Source organism: Echeneis naucrates, chromosome 14, assembly GCF_900963305.1.
Source record: "Echeneis naucrates chromosome 14, fEcheNa1.1, whole genome shotgun sequence".
Classification (NCBI taxonomy): domain Eukaryota; kingdom Metazoa; phylum Chordata; class Actinopteri; order Carangiformes; family Echeneidae; genus Echeneis; species Echeneis naucrates.
Genome location: NC_042524.1, coordinates 17,615,652 through 17,633,280, shown reverse-complemented (window position 1 = coordinate 17,633,280; position 17,629 = coordinate 17,615,652). Strand labels below are relative to the sequence as shown.

Genomic DNA, 17,629 nt, shown 5'->3' with positions numbered 1-17,629 from the left:
ACTGAGCAGAGTAAATGAATTACAAACTAGGAAAAAATTGAAACAAAATTTATATGCTCCGTTTTAAGATGGACACTATTTTGTTGCAGCCTTTTCTGCCATGACATTAAGTTCGAGCAATATTTAGATTCAATGTTAAAACCCACAGTCTCAAGACCCTCCATAGCTCTCATAGTTCAAGCCAGCACAAATCACTACAGCTACCAAAGCGTGAAGAAAGGAGCAGGAGCATTTCAAAATGTCTATATAGAGTTTAGATGGCTCCACCTCCCCTTCCTACAATCCTACAGTCCCATTCCTTCTGCCTGTACGCCAACTCCAAACACTGACACCGCTTCTTGCACATTTCCGCTACTGCTTACCTATTTGTTTTGCCCGAGTTCATATGAATGTGCCGTTTTCAGTTTCTCCCTAAACAAGTTTGATGAGGCGTTAGACGCGTGACTCAACTGCTCCTGAGCTGAAACATCCATCATGACATAGCCTTTCTGTTTAGATTTTTCTACGCAAGTGGTGGTGATAGTTCTTTAGCTACACATTTCTTTCCTCCCCGTAACGACTGCTTCCTTCCTTGACTTTTCTACTTCACATGAAACATTTACCACAACCTTTTTGCATTTTTTTCAGTGCTTTCCCTGTTATTGTATGCACCTCCTGCTTTGGGCCATCAGATGCTAAGTGGATCTTTGGTGGATTTTCACCTGGATTTCACGGCATGTTACTTTATGTAGTTGTAGAGCAATCATCCAAGAGAAGCGTTAGTGAAAGATTGTAAATCTGTCAAAAGCACTAACTGAGGCAAGAAAGTCAAATCTGCCAGAAGAGATGAAAGCTGAGTTGTAAAGCTTTTGACATGGCCCTGCAACAAAGACAAAGTAAATTTAAGAAATTAATATGCATCTGTGGCAAAAAGGTCCCACTTGAGCAGTGTACATGGAACACCATGATAACAGAAAGCTAAGATAATCCTTTATTAGTCCTTCAGATGGAGAAATTCACATGCGACAGCAGCAGGCTGTACCCACCAGATATATAAGAAAATGGAATCACAAAAATAAGCGGGACAAAGTAAAATTAAATTGAAAGAATATATAAATAAATGTAAAGAAATGAAATGTAGCCAGAAAATATGTACAAAGCAGACAGTAGATTATAATTATGCCATGGGCAGCAGGGGTGTGCAGTGTGCAGACACTTGGTGATCTTGCAGGTTTCGAATTGTGACCACTGCAGGTAGGAAGGCCCTGTGGAGCAGCCTCTCACTAAAGGAGCTCTCAGAGCTCTCTCCAACAGGGGCCTGGAGTCAAAAGGGAAACTTCAGGACTCTATTCGACATCCAAGATGCTGACTGGTGGCAGGTAAACAAAGAGTTAAACCTCATACGCTAAAATAACTGCACCACAGCAGAAAGCCAAACCATACGATGAGTATCCAAACAGTTTGCACACATTAATTCTGAGAATCCATCATCCACAAATCCTAAAATAACAGATCATCCCTGTATTCAGTTTTTTTTTTTTGTTTGTTTGTTTGTTTGTATTTTGGCCTTTTTAAACACCTAAAGATGACAGCTTACTTCATTAATGTGTCAGTCACTGGGCTGTCATTGCACATTAAAACATACCATACATCACACTCTGACACTTCCAAAATGCTGCTAAACGAATAACTGTCATTACTGCCAAGATACTGGAATAAATACATGTGTGGAAGGTGGAAAATTATTCAAAAGGCTAAAAAAGTGATAGAAATATCTGTCAACTTAGCGCAGGAGGAACCATGACCAAAAGTGTGAATTTTTTCTTTCTCATCAGCCTGCATTCTCACAGAGAGAAACCTGTCTGGTTTATACTTATGCGCCTTAGTTGTTAAAAATGCCATTTTCATCATCTTTTTTTTTTTTTTTCAAGACAAGATGTCAATACATTTGATTTCACATTAGCCTCTTTCTTACAATGAAGCACCAATCAATGTGTTCCTCTCTGCCTGCACTCACAAGTCCTCCTCCTGGCAGACTTCTAAGGACTCTGCCAAAGAAAATCAATTGTTTTTGAAATGCTGAAAAGCCAACAGCATCTTCCAACCAATGGCACACAGGAGGAGAAAAATGCCAGACATTTAAACCTCAATTCATCGTCTCCACTTGGGCTTATGAGAGGAACACACTTTGTTGACGACAGCCGATTCTGTCTAACTAAGGCTAGGCAACTTTCCTTTAACTCCAGCTCCACTTTAAATATCAATAGCTATTAACTAGCAAGTTTTTAATTGCCATTTTAATGTGTGACAACTCATCAGTGAATCTATTCCTGTTCTGTTGAACTGCTCTCTTCATACCACCTCTGCCTTCCACCTACATGCCCTGATGACTCATCTTAATCCATGTGGTATGATGGTCCACCATGCCCAAATTCAAATGTGTCCCATCTCCTCTGAGAGTGTGGGTGTGACAGATGGGTGAGAAGCAGGTGCCTAAAATTAAATGACCGATGGGCGCAGCAGAAATCATAAATAGAAACTGACACTTAATTGGAAACAACAAGGAGCTGGCGGTGCACCAGTGGGGCTGAGATGAAAATGTAAACGGCAGGAAAAGCATAGGCAGGATTTCCACAGCACTTACGAAAACATTTGTACTCCTGCAGACACATGGTTTATACATACCCCTGTTATGGACATCTAGTCAGTGCGATGTGAAGCCTGAACTGAAAGGTTTTAAAACTCGTTTGGAATCGATCAGCTATCTCCTCTCTCTCTCTGGTGGTCAGCAGCTAGCAGGCTGCTGTTCGGCGCAGTTAGACATAACATTACAAATCCAGTTCTGGTGTACAACCCAATGTAATATTCATTCGACAAAAACCAAAATCTGGTTTGGAGGTTTGCCTTCCCCCCCGCCTCAAGCTACCATAGGCTTCAAAGGGAGGGAATGTCAAGCAAATGTGATACATAAAGAAGAAACGGATTGTCTTAGTAAATACATTTCTAACTGAAACAAAGCAAATGTAAAAGCCTGACAGGAAAAAAACCAAATTTAAATATTTGATAGCGTCCAAGCCTGTCACCTAAAACAGACCCGATGATTACAGATTGGAGGCCGATGCGAATATTTGGTATTTGGAAGTGTGTCACATTGCTATATCAGCTGGTTATAATATTTTCGATGAACCCCGGTTCATTTAGATTCCTTTTGTTTGACATTGTGACCAGGAGCTTGGCAGTGTAAATTGCTTAAAATCAACATAGTCTCAGTGGACCAGATAGAAAAAAAAAATATTATTACTATTAATAATTACAATTCATTCATTCATTTCTGTTCTTCAGCTTCTTGTTGTTAATCAAGTCAATACATTGACAAGTACTGGAATATCTGCAGCGACCTACTTCATTCATCAGCATAGTACTGATCTAAAGGATGTATTTTGAAAATGAGCTGAGCCACCACAATCATCAGGGATCATGGGAGACTATAAACCAAAACCAAATTAATTTGGCAGTTTGTTATGAAACTGATAATGCACTTCAATAAGCAACAGGACAAATAAATTAAAATGGCCAACTGTAAGCTTCACAGCAAAGTGAATCAAAGAGACACATACAGCCATGAAGATAAATTCTATGTTTTGCTGAACACAAACAAAATCTGTCATTAGTGGACTAATTATAATAATTTCTTTGTTTTATTTGCTTTCTTTTTTTCACATAATGAAAGGACCTGCACAACATTGCAGGCCCCAAACTGCTTGTGTCAGCGCTGCACGTCCATCCCAACACTAGGCTGCTCTCCCATTCTGGCCCATATGTGGTGTTATGCAGTTATGTGCCCAGTTCCTTTGTGTGCACTGTTCGTGGATTAGGTGAATTTGTTGTCTTCTGTTTTTATGGTGTGTAACAAATTAAGTTAGAGAGGGAAATTATTTAGAGGCACAACAAAAACTCCTGGAGCTCTGTGGGGTATGAGGAATTAAGAAGTCTTTCCAGACCTTTAAATGCAAAAACAGGCAAGAACAGATACTGCAAATGTACTAATTTACAGAGTATTGCTTTTGTGGTGTTCGTCGTATTATCACAGGCAGTCAATCATGTAATAGACTGCTGTTAACCTGCTGAGCAAGAAGATGAGATGTTGTTATTGGAGTAAAAAAAAAAACAACAGGAGTCAGTCTAGCCTTTAGGCACAATGTTGAAACTCAGTTAAAGGAAAGTTGGGATAGTAGCAGGTGTGATTGGCCTGCAGCCTGATCAGGCCTGTATGTTACGTGTGTGTGTGTGTGTGTGGTACAAAGATATAGACATCAGAGACCAGTAATTATGGGGAAAGAACGGAGCAGTAGGTTAACTAAGGCAACATTTTTAAATCAATTCAGACCAAGGGGGGCATGCTAAGGTTACAGACCCCTTTCAAGTGAAATGGATGAAACACAGCAAACGTTTTAGAGGAGAAGGCACTCAATAAGTCGATAATTTAGTAATTTTTTCAAGTGCTGTAATAGGTTGTTTCTCAAGCCTCTCTCAATAACAATCTGTCTCCTAACCAAGTGCTCCAGAAGATACCTTTTATGTCAGTGCTCAATATGTTCATCATTGTGACTTCAATTTAAAATGAAAGGCTTTTAGTTAGGGATGGGAAGTACACTGAACTCAGCAGTGGACAAATGTTCGGTGGTGTGCTGGGAAATGCAGCTCACTTCTACTGTACGAACTCAGAGAAAACTTGGGGATTAATAGATTCACAGGATCAAATGATATCCAAATGCCTCAGAGCCAGACCTACACTTCTTTAACTTAATACAGATGGTAACATAAAGACCAGCCTCATACTCAGAGAGGAGGTCTAGTTTTTTCACAGGCAAACAGTTATCTTGAAGTCTCATTCCATATTCATATTTGTAGAAAGAATTCTGTTTCATCCAAGCCTGGGGAGCCTTATTTGAGTTTTAATCAACAATATATATGGGTAGAAATCAAAATGTCCATTGTACACTTCAGAAAGCACATCCTGCATTATACATGGGTGGAAATGAAATTATTGTTACATTAATACTTGGCTGTAGGTGCAGACAGTTTGAGGTCAAGCTGATCAGTAAAAAGAACAACACCAACCCACAGCAGTATGCTTTCTCACAGGCATCCAGTTCAGGGCCAAGTTTTGTTCCTACAGCAACTTCCTCTTCAACAGCTTTTAATTAACAGTTGACTCTAAACTGCAACACCAACAGGTAATAAAGACGCTAATATGCTGCACAACATCCACCAAAAGCACCCCGAGCATCTCAAGTACATCATCGTGAATGCTTTGGTCCCCAGACTGCTAAGCAGAAATGCATAGAAAAGATATCAGCATGCACATGAAAAGCAGGCCTGGGAACAGCGTTTCTCCAGTACTGTGGCAACAGATGGAAAGCACAAGCATGTTCCTCAAGGGGTCTGACATCATCAGAATTCAACTGTACCCACACCAAAGACAGCCACTGCCGCTGTGATGTTTGTGTACTGGCCCATTTAGATGCTACCGAAAGTATTTTAACATGCTGTGATCATGGCGAGATAATGATTTAAAAACCATTTTAAAAAATCTTTACATAAACTGCAACATATATATATATATATTGTGCAATATTTAAAATACGGATCCAACTTAAGCCATCTGCTGAATTTAGTGACACCAGATGCTACAATGTAGCACAATGGGAAAGTCTCTTTTTTTCAAGGTCACCAATGAACCTTTAAATCCAACAAAAATAAAGAAAACCAATAATACAACAGCCAGATCCATATTCAAATACACTATGTCACTACCCAACCATGTCTCTTCCATTTGAATTTTACGTTAAAATTCCTGGAATCCCTGACCATGAAGTTGCAGTTCAATATTGACAGTAGCACACGAGGTAAGAACACTAGAGCCATGGCCAAAAGTTTTGAAAATGACAAGCACTGGCTTGAACAAAGTTTGCTTTTTAGTATAATTGCAAGCATTTCATGCTTTCAAGTGTCAATACAATTCGCAATGCTTCTGTCTCATCCTGACTATGGAAGTCCATTTTTGGAGTTTGTCAGAATACGGGGCTTTTTGTCTGTCCACTCGCCTCTTGAGGATTGACAGTTGGGAGAAGTTGGTCTTGAAGGATGTTTTCGTACCATTTTTTTTATTCACAGCTATGTCTTTAGCCAAAATCGTGAGTGAGCCCACTCCCTTGGCTGAGAAGCAACCCCACACATGAATAGTCTCAGGATGCTCACCTTTTCTTCACTGGACCAGCTTTTTTCCAGCTTTCCCAAGCAATCGGAGAGGGAATTAATCAGAGAAAATTTACCCTTTTGCAGAATATCAGTCTGTCTCTGATGTTTTTCCTGGAGAGAAGTGGCTTCTTTCCTGTTGTTCGTGACACCAGGCAATCCTCCAAAAGTCTAACTGTGCATGCAGATGCACTCACACCTGGTGGTGTGACATGGTGCCCTGATCTCGCAGCTGAATCAGCTATAGGAGAACAACTCGCCGCTTACTGGACATTCTTGGGTGCCCTGATGTCTTTTTCGCAACAACTGAACCTCTCTCCCAGATATTTTCAGTGATCCAATAAATGATTTCTTTAGATGCGATTTTTCCTTTGCTGTCAATCCCTTCCTTGCAAAGCAATGATGACTGAACGTGTTTCCTTGCAGAATAACCTCCAACAAATCGATACTGTCACCTGTGTTAAGAGTCACTGACATGATGTCAGCTGGTCCTTTTGTGGACATCAATGCAGTTGCAATGCATCAGACATCAATCCTGTTGCTGGGCAAGTTAAAGAAAAGGAAGCAACATTGTTTTCTTGTCTGATGGGAGAGTTGACAATCCTGTCATACTGAGCTCTGACAGGGTCAAAGGGCAGAGCCCACATCCAGTGGGTTGCAGTCTAATTTAACCCATGCACAGTTATTATTGATAAATTTTCATTAAAAACAAGTCATATAAATACTGCTGAGTGTGCAACACTAACAGACTCACAGGATCTTTTTAACATATTAATGAACTTAGAGCTACGCCCATCTGGATTTTAACAGTTAGAAGGCGATTTGGTTTTCTTCCAGAGAATTCATCAACCTGAAATGCAATACATCCATCTCAACAGAAGCCCATTAAGTACTTGCAATCAATTAATCGTTCAGGGAATTTTTCAAGCAAAAGCGACAAACATTCCCTCATTTCCCTTTCTACAGAGAAGATTTGTTGCTCGTCTCAGTTTAATGTCCTTGTAGACGGAATATATTTGTTAATTAAAGATGCCACATTTGACTCTTTGGACTTGTGGTGAGTGTCTTTTTTACAAAAGATTCATAACCAGCAGCGTAGCAATAAAAATAACAAGCTAAACTCATGCAAAGCATGAGTAGTCACAGACATTATTAAAGAATCTATACTGAAGTAGACAGCAGAGTTTTGAAATCAATCATGGTCGAAGCTCTGTAGCGAATGAGGGCAGGTTCTGATCACTTCCTCTTTCATTTCATGTTTTTTATCTCTGACACCTTTCTAGCACAAACAGAATCAGCAAAGAAAAAAATTGATAAATGACATTCGCAGATTTGTGATACCAAGGAGGCATGGTCTATCATTATATTCTATGACCTGTGGCAGGACAACCACAGGTCTGCCTGCAGGTAGTGGTGAGTGCACTGTGCAGAAAAACATCTGTGACTTATTTTATTGATAACCACTGAACAATGAAAAGGAATTCATACCATTTTCACTGTTGTTTTTAAGTTGGTTTGTACTAGTAGCTGCAGCAGTTCCAGTTAATTCAGTGTCAGAGTCACAAATGATTTGATCATTTGTCCAGAAATCACAAAATGACCAGTTGTGTGCTACATTCTCCAACATTCAGTGACATAGTCATTATACTAACCAGCTGAAATCAACCAGCCATTTTTTCAATGATCTGACATTTTCATTTCTCTTCAAACTAACTAGTTAAAGATTTGTAATGGATTTGATTCAGGGCTTGGATTCAGTAAGTGGAATCAGTGGATGTCACACTATATAGAAACTGATCTCTGGAGGAGCTTGAGGAGCACCGGACTACAGCAACCTTAAACTGTTAGAGGCATTACAATTCAATATTACAAATGTCTTTCACTTTGATGATGATACTGCATTAATCAGCTCTATGCCAGTGTGCGGAGATCAGCAAAAACACAAGTGTAATTTGTTATTCTCTTGCTTTACTTGAACTTTCTCCATTTTTATTACTTAGTAAACCATCTTGTGTCAAGACTGCTTTGACTTGTAAATGACTTATTTGATATTAATCAAATCTGATAGTGTAATGTATTTAGATTTATTAGCACGTTTTTCCACTCAGTTGACTGCAGTAAAAGACCGAAATAATATGAAGGGTGATAAAATGCTAAATTGTGTCTACTAATAAACATTAAGGCACAAATCTTTTACAATCAAGCGTCATAAAGCTACAATTTTCTCTAAGAGCCATTCAATATTTGGAGCTTGGCTGAGTAATACAGCCAAAATGATCACTTTATCTTTTCCAAACAGTTGATATTCTTATTGATTATATCACAATTCACATTTAACACAATTTAAAAGGAAGGGAATGCCTTCCAAGTGTTATCAACCTCCAGGAGTCACACCAACTGTTTTGGTGAGAGATCTCTTGCATGAGCAAACGTCATATGATGCTTTTTATTATGAAATTATGAAGAGTTTCATTTAGTTGCTGGCTGAATTGCATTCAAAACACAGGATTTGTTACAGCTCTGAAATGGTTAATGCTCATGCAACACAATATTTATGCTTCTTATGTTCATGTCAGGCTCTGCTGTGCGGTTAGGCCATATGTCAGTAGTGGTATCTAAGCGTGTAAAGCTGCTCTTCCACATATTCCATGCATTCTACATGAACCTGAGGCAACTGTTTCCAAGAAGCGTGTCTGTTCAGGGATCTTATTCCTGCATTCAACCACTGTCACTAACATGTTGAAACCAGCATTCCCTCCTCTCTAACTGGTATCACGTTTATGTCTTAATGATTTTTACTGGGGGAAGTGTTTCCAGGTATAAGGGGAGAACCCTAAAGTTTGACCAAAATACATCATTAGTTGCCATTAATGTGCTGGCACAGTATTCAGGAATGGGGCAGGTAGGTATTATACCTTCACATCAACAGAAAAACATGACATACTACTGATGTACACTGTGGAGATGACAACATGAAGGCAAAATAGCAAAATCTGCAAAATGAAAAAAAAAAAAAAAAAGGTTTACAGTTTAAATCAGCTTTCTTACCTTATTTCGTGTGTCTAAGTTGACCTCAGATACACCAAATAGCTAATTTAAAAGTTACCGCATTTTGTTGCCATCCACCTAGACTCATACTGTGCTGAGTGATGCTTTAACAGACTGACAGAAAACATCAATAGAGACGAACAAAACAAGGAGGAAATGAGATGACATACACTCACAAGAGTCTTTGGCCGCTAAATGGAATGAGCAATCAGAAGTGTTGAGCTGACCAACAAAGGGATGCAGTAAGGACGAGTAGTACTGTACATATTCTTGAGCTGGGTCACAACAGTGAACGAAGGACTGGATTCAAACCGCATAGCAGGTTAGACTTTATTATTATAACTGCTAGCCTGACTTTGGAAACTCTTTTCACATCAACCTGACACAAGATTTAAGTGAATGCTAAAATAAAAAAAAATATGCTTTCAAACAAAAAAAAAATAAATAAATAAATCAGTAATGGAGAAAGAATATTTCCCATAAAATTAACAATGTTGTAGCTTTAACTAACAAATAAAGACACACGACACCAAAGCAAAAAAGTAGAGAAACATAATGACAGCTTCCACCCAGACTCTAGGAGTCACTGAGGTTTGATGAGTATGAATATGATCTGAATCATATGCTATGGCCCTCATTATTGTGAAAATATCAAGGAAGGAAAGAGTGGTTCCAAAACCTTGTACACAAGGGAGCACTGAAGCTGCCCTGGTGGATCATGATGGCCCACCACCTCCATTTGTCAGCCCTGCAGAACTTATTACAAAGAAATGTAGCTGTTGTTCTGTGTGTAAAATATGCTTGTTCACAGAAGTCATAATTCAGAACTATATCATTGGAAGGAAGACTGTGCCCAGTTTGCATTCCAAGGAAAATTAATAGCTAGTGCACTATAAATTGCTCCCACTCTGAATAAACTGTTGTAGCATGGATCAAATTGCTTTTTCACTGTGAACCGTACAAAAGGCACAACAGCCACTACAACCATAGCTGAACATCCCTCATCTGGTGTAAAGCTTTGCTGGAAACTCTTGTGAAAACAAATCCAGAGCGGTACACACAACAAAAACAGCCTCTCAGTGACACAGATAGTAATCTCTGGCTGCAGCGCTACATTTAAAGCTACATCTGCTGAACTCCAGTTCACACAACAGCCAAATACGCAAGCGGGAGCCAAAACACTGGACCAGCCCAGTCAGGGAGGCACTGAGCTGCACACAATAATAAACACATCACTGCATAGTGTTATGAGATTTTCAACTGGATCTTCATGCAAAAGCAACACACTCAAGGCTTAAGAGAGTTGCAGGGGCTACCACCTGTGGATAAGCACTTACCTCCAGAGCCTCCAGGGTCACAAACCCGGTGATGGAGAAGCCATCAATGATGTCCTCTTCAGCGGACGTGGACTCTTTTCGCTTTCTCCTCGGGGGCCGAGGGCGGGATGAGGTGGGCCCACGGGCATCCTCCTGTTCTGAGTCAGAGGAGAAACGAAAGACTGAACCCTTAACATGGTTGTTCCTTATCCCATTTGATCTCCTCTCCCGATCCCTCTCCGACCTTGACTTCCTCTTCTTGCGCAGACCACTAGATCGGGGGCCATCCATGTCCTTCATAGGAAACCTCCAAATAAACACTCCTCTTAAGACAATCAAACTCTTCAAGGGCCAGACACTAGTACAGCTGAAGCTCCGCTCAAGTGAAAAACCCCTCAAGGAGAATTTCCACAATATCCAAGTGAATGTTATCAGTGCGTTAGATCCAGGGTAACCATGTAATATCCAGCAGATGAAGGCTGTTACAGGTAATGTGAAGCAGCATCGAGTCACCGAACCAAGCTAGGTTCCAAGCAAAGATCCCCAAAGGCAGTCCATCAAATCCTTCAACAGAGGTGTAAAATGATCTATTAAACACGATATCACCAAGCTGTCAATTCCGCCAGAGGAAAAGCTTTTCAAGTTAAAGCAAATGTCTGCTCAGTGAGCATGTCCAGCCATGGTGAGTTGAGCAGGTGACGCCACATCTTTCTTCTCCAGGAACCTGCTCCTCTTACCCAAGGTCAGCAAACTCTCCCTCCTGCAAGACAGAGACATGGAGGTGGAAAGAGGGAGGGGGGGGGAGAGAGAGAAGGCATTTGGAACATGTTCACTCAGCAAGTTCAACTGTGCATTTAGTCAATGAGCCATTTTCCAAAAGGTGCAGCAAACTGTACAGAGGGTTCTTGCCACTTTACACAATACAAGATGAGTGTTTTATTAGGGTTGCTACAACGTCATCTGCTGAGTACAGTGTGTTTTCTTACACTGCCAGGCCATTAAACCCTAGATGAGATGATTATGTGTTGTAAGTGCTCTTTTACTGGTGTCTCATCTAGTAACCTAAACTGTGTTTTTAATGATTAAAATTATTCTAATTAAATATGTACCAGAATTTTTCTTTAGTGTTTTTTTTTTTTTTTAACTTTGCCATTCGGTGCCTTGAGCAACATTTCAATATGAACTTGCTCTTGTTTTTGGTATGATCAATGCTGTTTTATGCACCACACAGAATCGCTATGATCTGTGAAAGCATGACAGTACAACTAATATCCAGTATACTGGTCATACAACAGTTACACTTACTGACTATGTTTAATCAAATTGTCTTAAGAATAGCAGGCTGTCACACAACCCTAAATTCCCACTTTAGCTAATCTTTGTTTCTAATTGCATTAATTTGCATGATAAACTTGTATAAAGACACCCATTAGTGGCACATATCCATGATCCAAAACAATATCAGAGAATAGGTTTCAGTATTGGGTAAAATCGTCACTATCAACCTGCCCACACACAGTAAAGCATCTGTCAATGATAAGGAGTGAATTCAAAGCTCTTGTTGCATTAAACCGTTCTCACAGACATCCACTGAGAAACATTCATTCTAGTCAACATGACAGTTCCTCTTAAGCCACCTTTCATTTCTTTCAAAACATCACCTTACACCTAACATCCCTACTCTAGGTGTGAAAAAGCCTTCATTGCTCTCTCTTTAACAAATTAAGTCAAGACTAATGGGACATAGAAGATGTCCTTGAGGTTTTACACACACTTTTAAGACGTGAAGACAAATGTCAGGACCCTTGGACAATGTAATCCTGCCCTTAACTACAGAGCTTATTAGGCCACACCTTCACTGTCTGACACTGAAGGCATGTGTCTGGTTTATGATATTAGGATGCAACATTCAACAGCTTGCAGTCCTATTCTGGATCATTCTCAAAGCATAGCCTAGAGTGTAGGCCTAAAGCCACTGAAAGTCACTCTGGCGTTGTAGCCTAAAACACATATGGCTTTTCTATGTGTCTAGAATATCAATTCAAATTCATTACATCGCATATATGGTATTCTTCGTGGAGGAAAACAGAATTAACAAACAGGCTCTTGTGAAGCCCTCCTCAGACAAATCCGCTGGTGGACATTTCAAGCACAGATATCACCACACAAACCAAAAACCCAAGATGACCCACAGTCAACCAGCACCTTCAACTTTGCATTGTCTCCTTGGACACATGTTGTCATGAAATGTTGCTCAGCTGCGTAGTGAAGGGTTCATGTGGTTCCCAAAGATTCTGGCTCACCGTGCAAAGTGCCAAATGTACAACTACACATTAATCACCATTTGCACCAGTTAAATTGATGCACAACAAAGACACATCCAACATGTATGCAGCCACCATTCCCAATGATTCCTTCCATGCAGATGTTCTGCCTCCTGACAACCCAAAAAGGCAACTCCACCTCTCCTGTAAGGTCCTAAATGGTGTTTTGTGTTTTTTGTTTTCAGTACCTATGGTTTTAACCTGATGCCCCGTGCCAGCACTCATCTAATGACACACATGTACCGCACGAACAGCTTCCCAAATGTCGCTCATCTGAAGGAAAAAACTGTGTTCCAGCACTCGCCCTGGCTTCTCTAGCACAGTGTAAGACTCTTTCCCTTGTCTTCGCTCACAGTCCCTTTTTGTCTGCCTGTGCTGTCAGTGGAGATCTCAGGCTCTCAAATCCAGTCCAGCCCACAACAGCAGCGGCGGACTGCCACTGCCTCCTGCTCCGGCTCCGCAAGCTTCATTTTCCACTACAAGACACACAACAAAAGCAAGCCTCTCTCTCTCTCTCTCTCTCTCTCTCTCTCTCTCTCTCTCTCTCTCTCTTTCTCTCTCTCTCTCTCTTTCTTCTCCTTCTTCTTCTTCTTCTTTTTTTATGCTCCAAGACACGTCATGCAAAACCAAGAAATGCAAACCCTTGCGAGTGGGCAGGGACCGTCCGGACAAGTTGCAGGCCTCCGCCGGTCACTAATGAAAAGATAAAGCACAAGAAGGTTTGGAGCTGACAGAATAAATCCGGCAGTGGAAATGCATAGGGTCGGTATCTCCTCCTCCTCTGCCCGGATCACAGCTTCAGGATCCCGGAGAAGGGGGACCGGGGCGCAGTGATACGGCGATGCCGCAGTGCCGCTTTACAGGCAGCACGCTTCCTCCTCGGCGCAAATAGTGCTGTCTCCTGGCGTTTGGGAAGATCCGAGTTTGCGACAAAAAGAAGCGGCGTGACAGCCACCACGGCCGATTCCACAGCCGATTTCTTTCTCCGGGGTAAATAGAGTTTCTGAGAATACAAGTGGGCGCTGAAGTGTGTGCGTCTGAGCGGGGATGAGTTCGTCTGAATGGAAACAGTGGGACACTGAGTCTGGCCATCAGTCAGCTGGGCCACTTCACATTTCTGGGAACCTAGCTCCTGAACCTAACACCACAGTAGTGACATTTAGTCTACAGCTGACCTTTTACACATTTTACACACTGCTACAGGTCATCATAACGTTGTTGAAGTCTTTTGTTAATTCACACACCAGGCAGCGACCCTCCTCTATTATAAAATAGTCCAGGTGTTACATCATCATCTGCTCAGCTAGGCAACTGGAAGTTTTCTCTTCAAGGACACATACGTCCAAATAAATCATCCCCCGATTTAACGCACATTGACAGAGGTCTGGCCTCAGGACTGGAGCAATGGAATAAGAAAGCACCAAATAAACGTAGTATTTCCAGCATAGCTATTTGACATTTGCAGAAGTGGTTTACTTTGGAGAGCTGGCTGTCTGCAATGAGGCATTGAGACAGTGACCTGCAGCTGTGGGATGACACCAGTCAGGCTCCCACCGCTCATCTCCCAACAGCCATCAATCACAAACATGCACTCATCCTCTAAGATACAGTGATTGATTTGAAAATGCTTCACATTTGAGTTGGTCACTAACTATAAGCCATAAAGTGCTATAAAGTACTTTAAAGTACGATAAACTCTAAAGTAAGTTCTGCAGTTGATTCATTACAGCTGCATGAGTTATTGTATTGATATTGTACTGCCCTTGACAGGGAAACAGATTATGTAAGAGCGCAGTTATTCAAAATCCACAGAATCCTTCATTTTCCAGGAATAAATTCACACCTTGGTTAGGAGCTAAACTAAACTCACCCGTAAGAATCACACCATCAGCGCTGCATGGAAAGCGTCAGTCTCATGTGATTTCATATGTAAATACAGTTGATGAAATGTACAAAAAAAGGGATCAATGTGTCTGAGCAACTCACTTGCATTTGTGAATGCTATTAGGTGAATTGACTTGATCAGAGGAAATGTATTTTTCTCGTCAGGCTTCTGGAAAGTCCTGGTATTTTATGGACAAATCAATACAAAGTAATGATAATCATTGACAATAAAGTAATAATTTTGGTCCTTATTAAGTATATTATATTGTATATTATGAGCTTTATCAGCAGTGCCAACTATAGTACAAGTCCATACAGCATTACATCAGCACATGTTGATTTCTGTATGCATTATTGACCATGGGATGAACAAATAGTGTCAGCACAATAATGTCCACTTGTATGGCAGGAGCAAATTGCATAATTAGTGAGGTGAAGGATAATGGCATTTAACATTTACCCTGCTGTGAATATACCCGAATAGCTGTACAACACACAACAAATATAAAGAGGATGTGAAAAATGACGCTCTCACACCTCACATGTGCAGGAGTCCCTGGTGATTGTATACTGGTCCTCTGCGAGCAGGGGACAGTGGGTGGGCTCTGTATTTTTAGCCCAGTGTAATGATGCAGAGACTGAGTGGTGCAGCTCGGAGCTTGCTAAAGTGCCTCAATTCTCAGTGCCCAGTGGAACAGGAGCCCCGGTGGCCTGTAAGAATAATACCAAGGGATACACATGCACTTGACCCCTTCTCATCTTCCAGGAGGAGTGTCCTTGTGACAAAGAGGCATGGCGGGAGAGAGCTGACAGTGAGGCAGCTAACTCAGCTTTCCCAGCCTCCACTCATTAGACGGTGAAGACATATGCTGCACTACCCTCCTCTCTGCCTTGCCATCATCTGCTTTAATTACACATTCGCCCTAACTTTCTCTGTCTCCCCACCTTCATCCACTGTGATACAATACTCAGAATTTCTGTGGAACTAGGACTCAGTGGTATCTTTGGCATCAATAGATTTAATGATTTTTTTTTTTTTTTTTACCACAGTTTTGGCATTGCTAATCTTGCATCAAGTGTCATCTATATTAGTGAACTGAGGAAAAGTTTCTCTGGCTTCCAGCTGCTACAACTCTCAACAAAGGGAAGAAAGCCAGTCCCCTCCCAATGTAAATCCAACCAGTGATAATGATGAACATTTTTGGAAAGGAATCGACCGCATGTCTCCTTCTACAGTACTTGTTTATCTTCAAAGTCACCACAAAACTCTGGTTCATCTTTTCTTTTTCAGCCTTCAACTCAGAAAGCGGATGAATGCGATAGAGAAAAACCACAAACTGATGTACACATCCCCATATCACCTATCATCTGCTTGTCACTATCTGTTACCTTCAACACACTTATGTTTATCTTTGTCATAATTATCTCTACTTGTCAGCAAGCAGATTCAAGTGGGATATGGTTGTCATGGTTTCTGTTTTTTGCTTGCTGTTTTGTTTGGCCTGTCCCGTTGCTCTCTGTGCTCCTGGTTGCCCTGTCCTTCCCCCCTGTGTTGTTTCCTGTGTGTATTGCCACCCTTACCTACCATACAAGGACTACTTTTGTTGTACTTTGACTGTAAATAAAGTCTTGGTTTTACCCAATCTGCTGCTGCACTGGGGTCCACTTTTTGGTGAGCCATGACAATGATGACACTGTGAATGTAAAGAAAGTTCAATTGCTGGGTACTTTCAGGAACAAAGATATTACAATACAAAATACAATACAATAATACAAAAATGATCCAGCCCCCTTATAAGTCTGCCTACAAGCCCTCTAATAGTCGTCATTACTTTCAGAGTGCCCGAGTGCTATCCAGGCTTCCCACTTTGTTCTTTCTTGTTATATTCTCTGGACAAATATGATTTGTTGACACCATTTATCAAAGGTATATAGGGTGTATTAGTGGCCCGAGCATGTGTGTGTGGGAGGTTTAATAGTCATCATTAGTGACTTGTCCCCAAAGGCTTAACAAGTGGTTAATGCCCTTAAAGTGTGTGTTAATACATGACAAATGTGTGCTATGCTCATTGCTAAATTGTGGCACATGGCCCACTGTTCAAAACCTGACCCAAATTATGAAACATGTCAACGTGTCTCTGCTGTCAGGTTCAAGAAAGAAGTGGCAAACACAGCAGTACAGACTAATGTGGTAAAGATGGAAGTGTCCTTAAAGCAGAAATGTGAATTAGAATGATTGATTAAACAGAATCAATAAGATTGAGGGTTGTACCTGCAATAATGACAGCATGGACTGAAAAGCCTCTCTGGTCTTAATATATGGGGCCTGTCAGAATCTTCTTAGCTCGTGGTTCTTCAGCTGGCTCACACGATCAATCACTGTGGACTGCTTAGGCATTGGCTAGACCCACATTACCATCAGAGAAATAAAGGAGTGGTGTTAACACAGAGAAATATAATGATTATGTTCAAATCACTTTGTTTTGCTCTGGGCTTTTAGGAGAAGTTTTTGTATGAACATTCAGCTTCCTACTGCTACTGCACAAGTTCTTGTTTACTGTGGATTGATGTAGGTCCAACATTCACACAACATTCAACATTCATGTTCAGGTGTCAAAGATTTAGCAGCACCTACACCGGGGAGCGATTGTCCCTTTAAACTTCTCAGATGGTTCCACGCTTAACTGCTTGATGTCAGAGGAAGTAAAATAATAATACTGTTTTTTCTTAGTTCCTGCCACATCAATCATCCTGGGAAACCTCAGATGTGACCTACTGGAGGGGGCCTGACCCCAAGTTGGGAACCAATTAACTAGGCTC

At 40.9% G+C, this 17,629-nt stretch overlaps 1 protein-coding gene across 11 annotated transcripts in view; it reads right to left on the bottom strand.

Annotated features, from left to right (window-relative positions):
* Positions 1–13,714, bottom strand: part of auts2a (activator of transcription and developmental regulator AUTS2 a) — a 285,288-nt gene extending 271,574 nt beyond the window's left edge. For 8 of the 11 annotated variants that reach the window (XM_029518901.1, XM_029518900.1, XM_029518903.1 and 5 more), the window contains exon 1: positions 10,623–13,714. In XM_029518901.1, the coding sequence (XP_029374761.1) occupies positions 10,623–10,901 (279 nt within the window). In that variant the 5' untranslated portion in view covers positions 10,902–13,714. The remainder of the gene's footprint in view (positions 1–10,622) is intronic. The other 3 variants (XM_029518908.1, XM_029518897.1, XM_029518898.1) reach the window with 3 other exon arrangements.
* Positions 13,715–17,629: the final 3,915 nt, after the last annotated feature.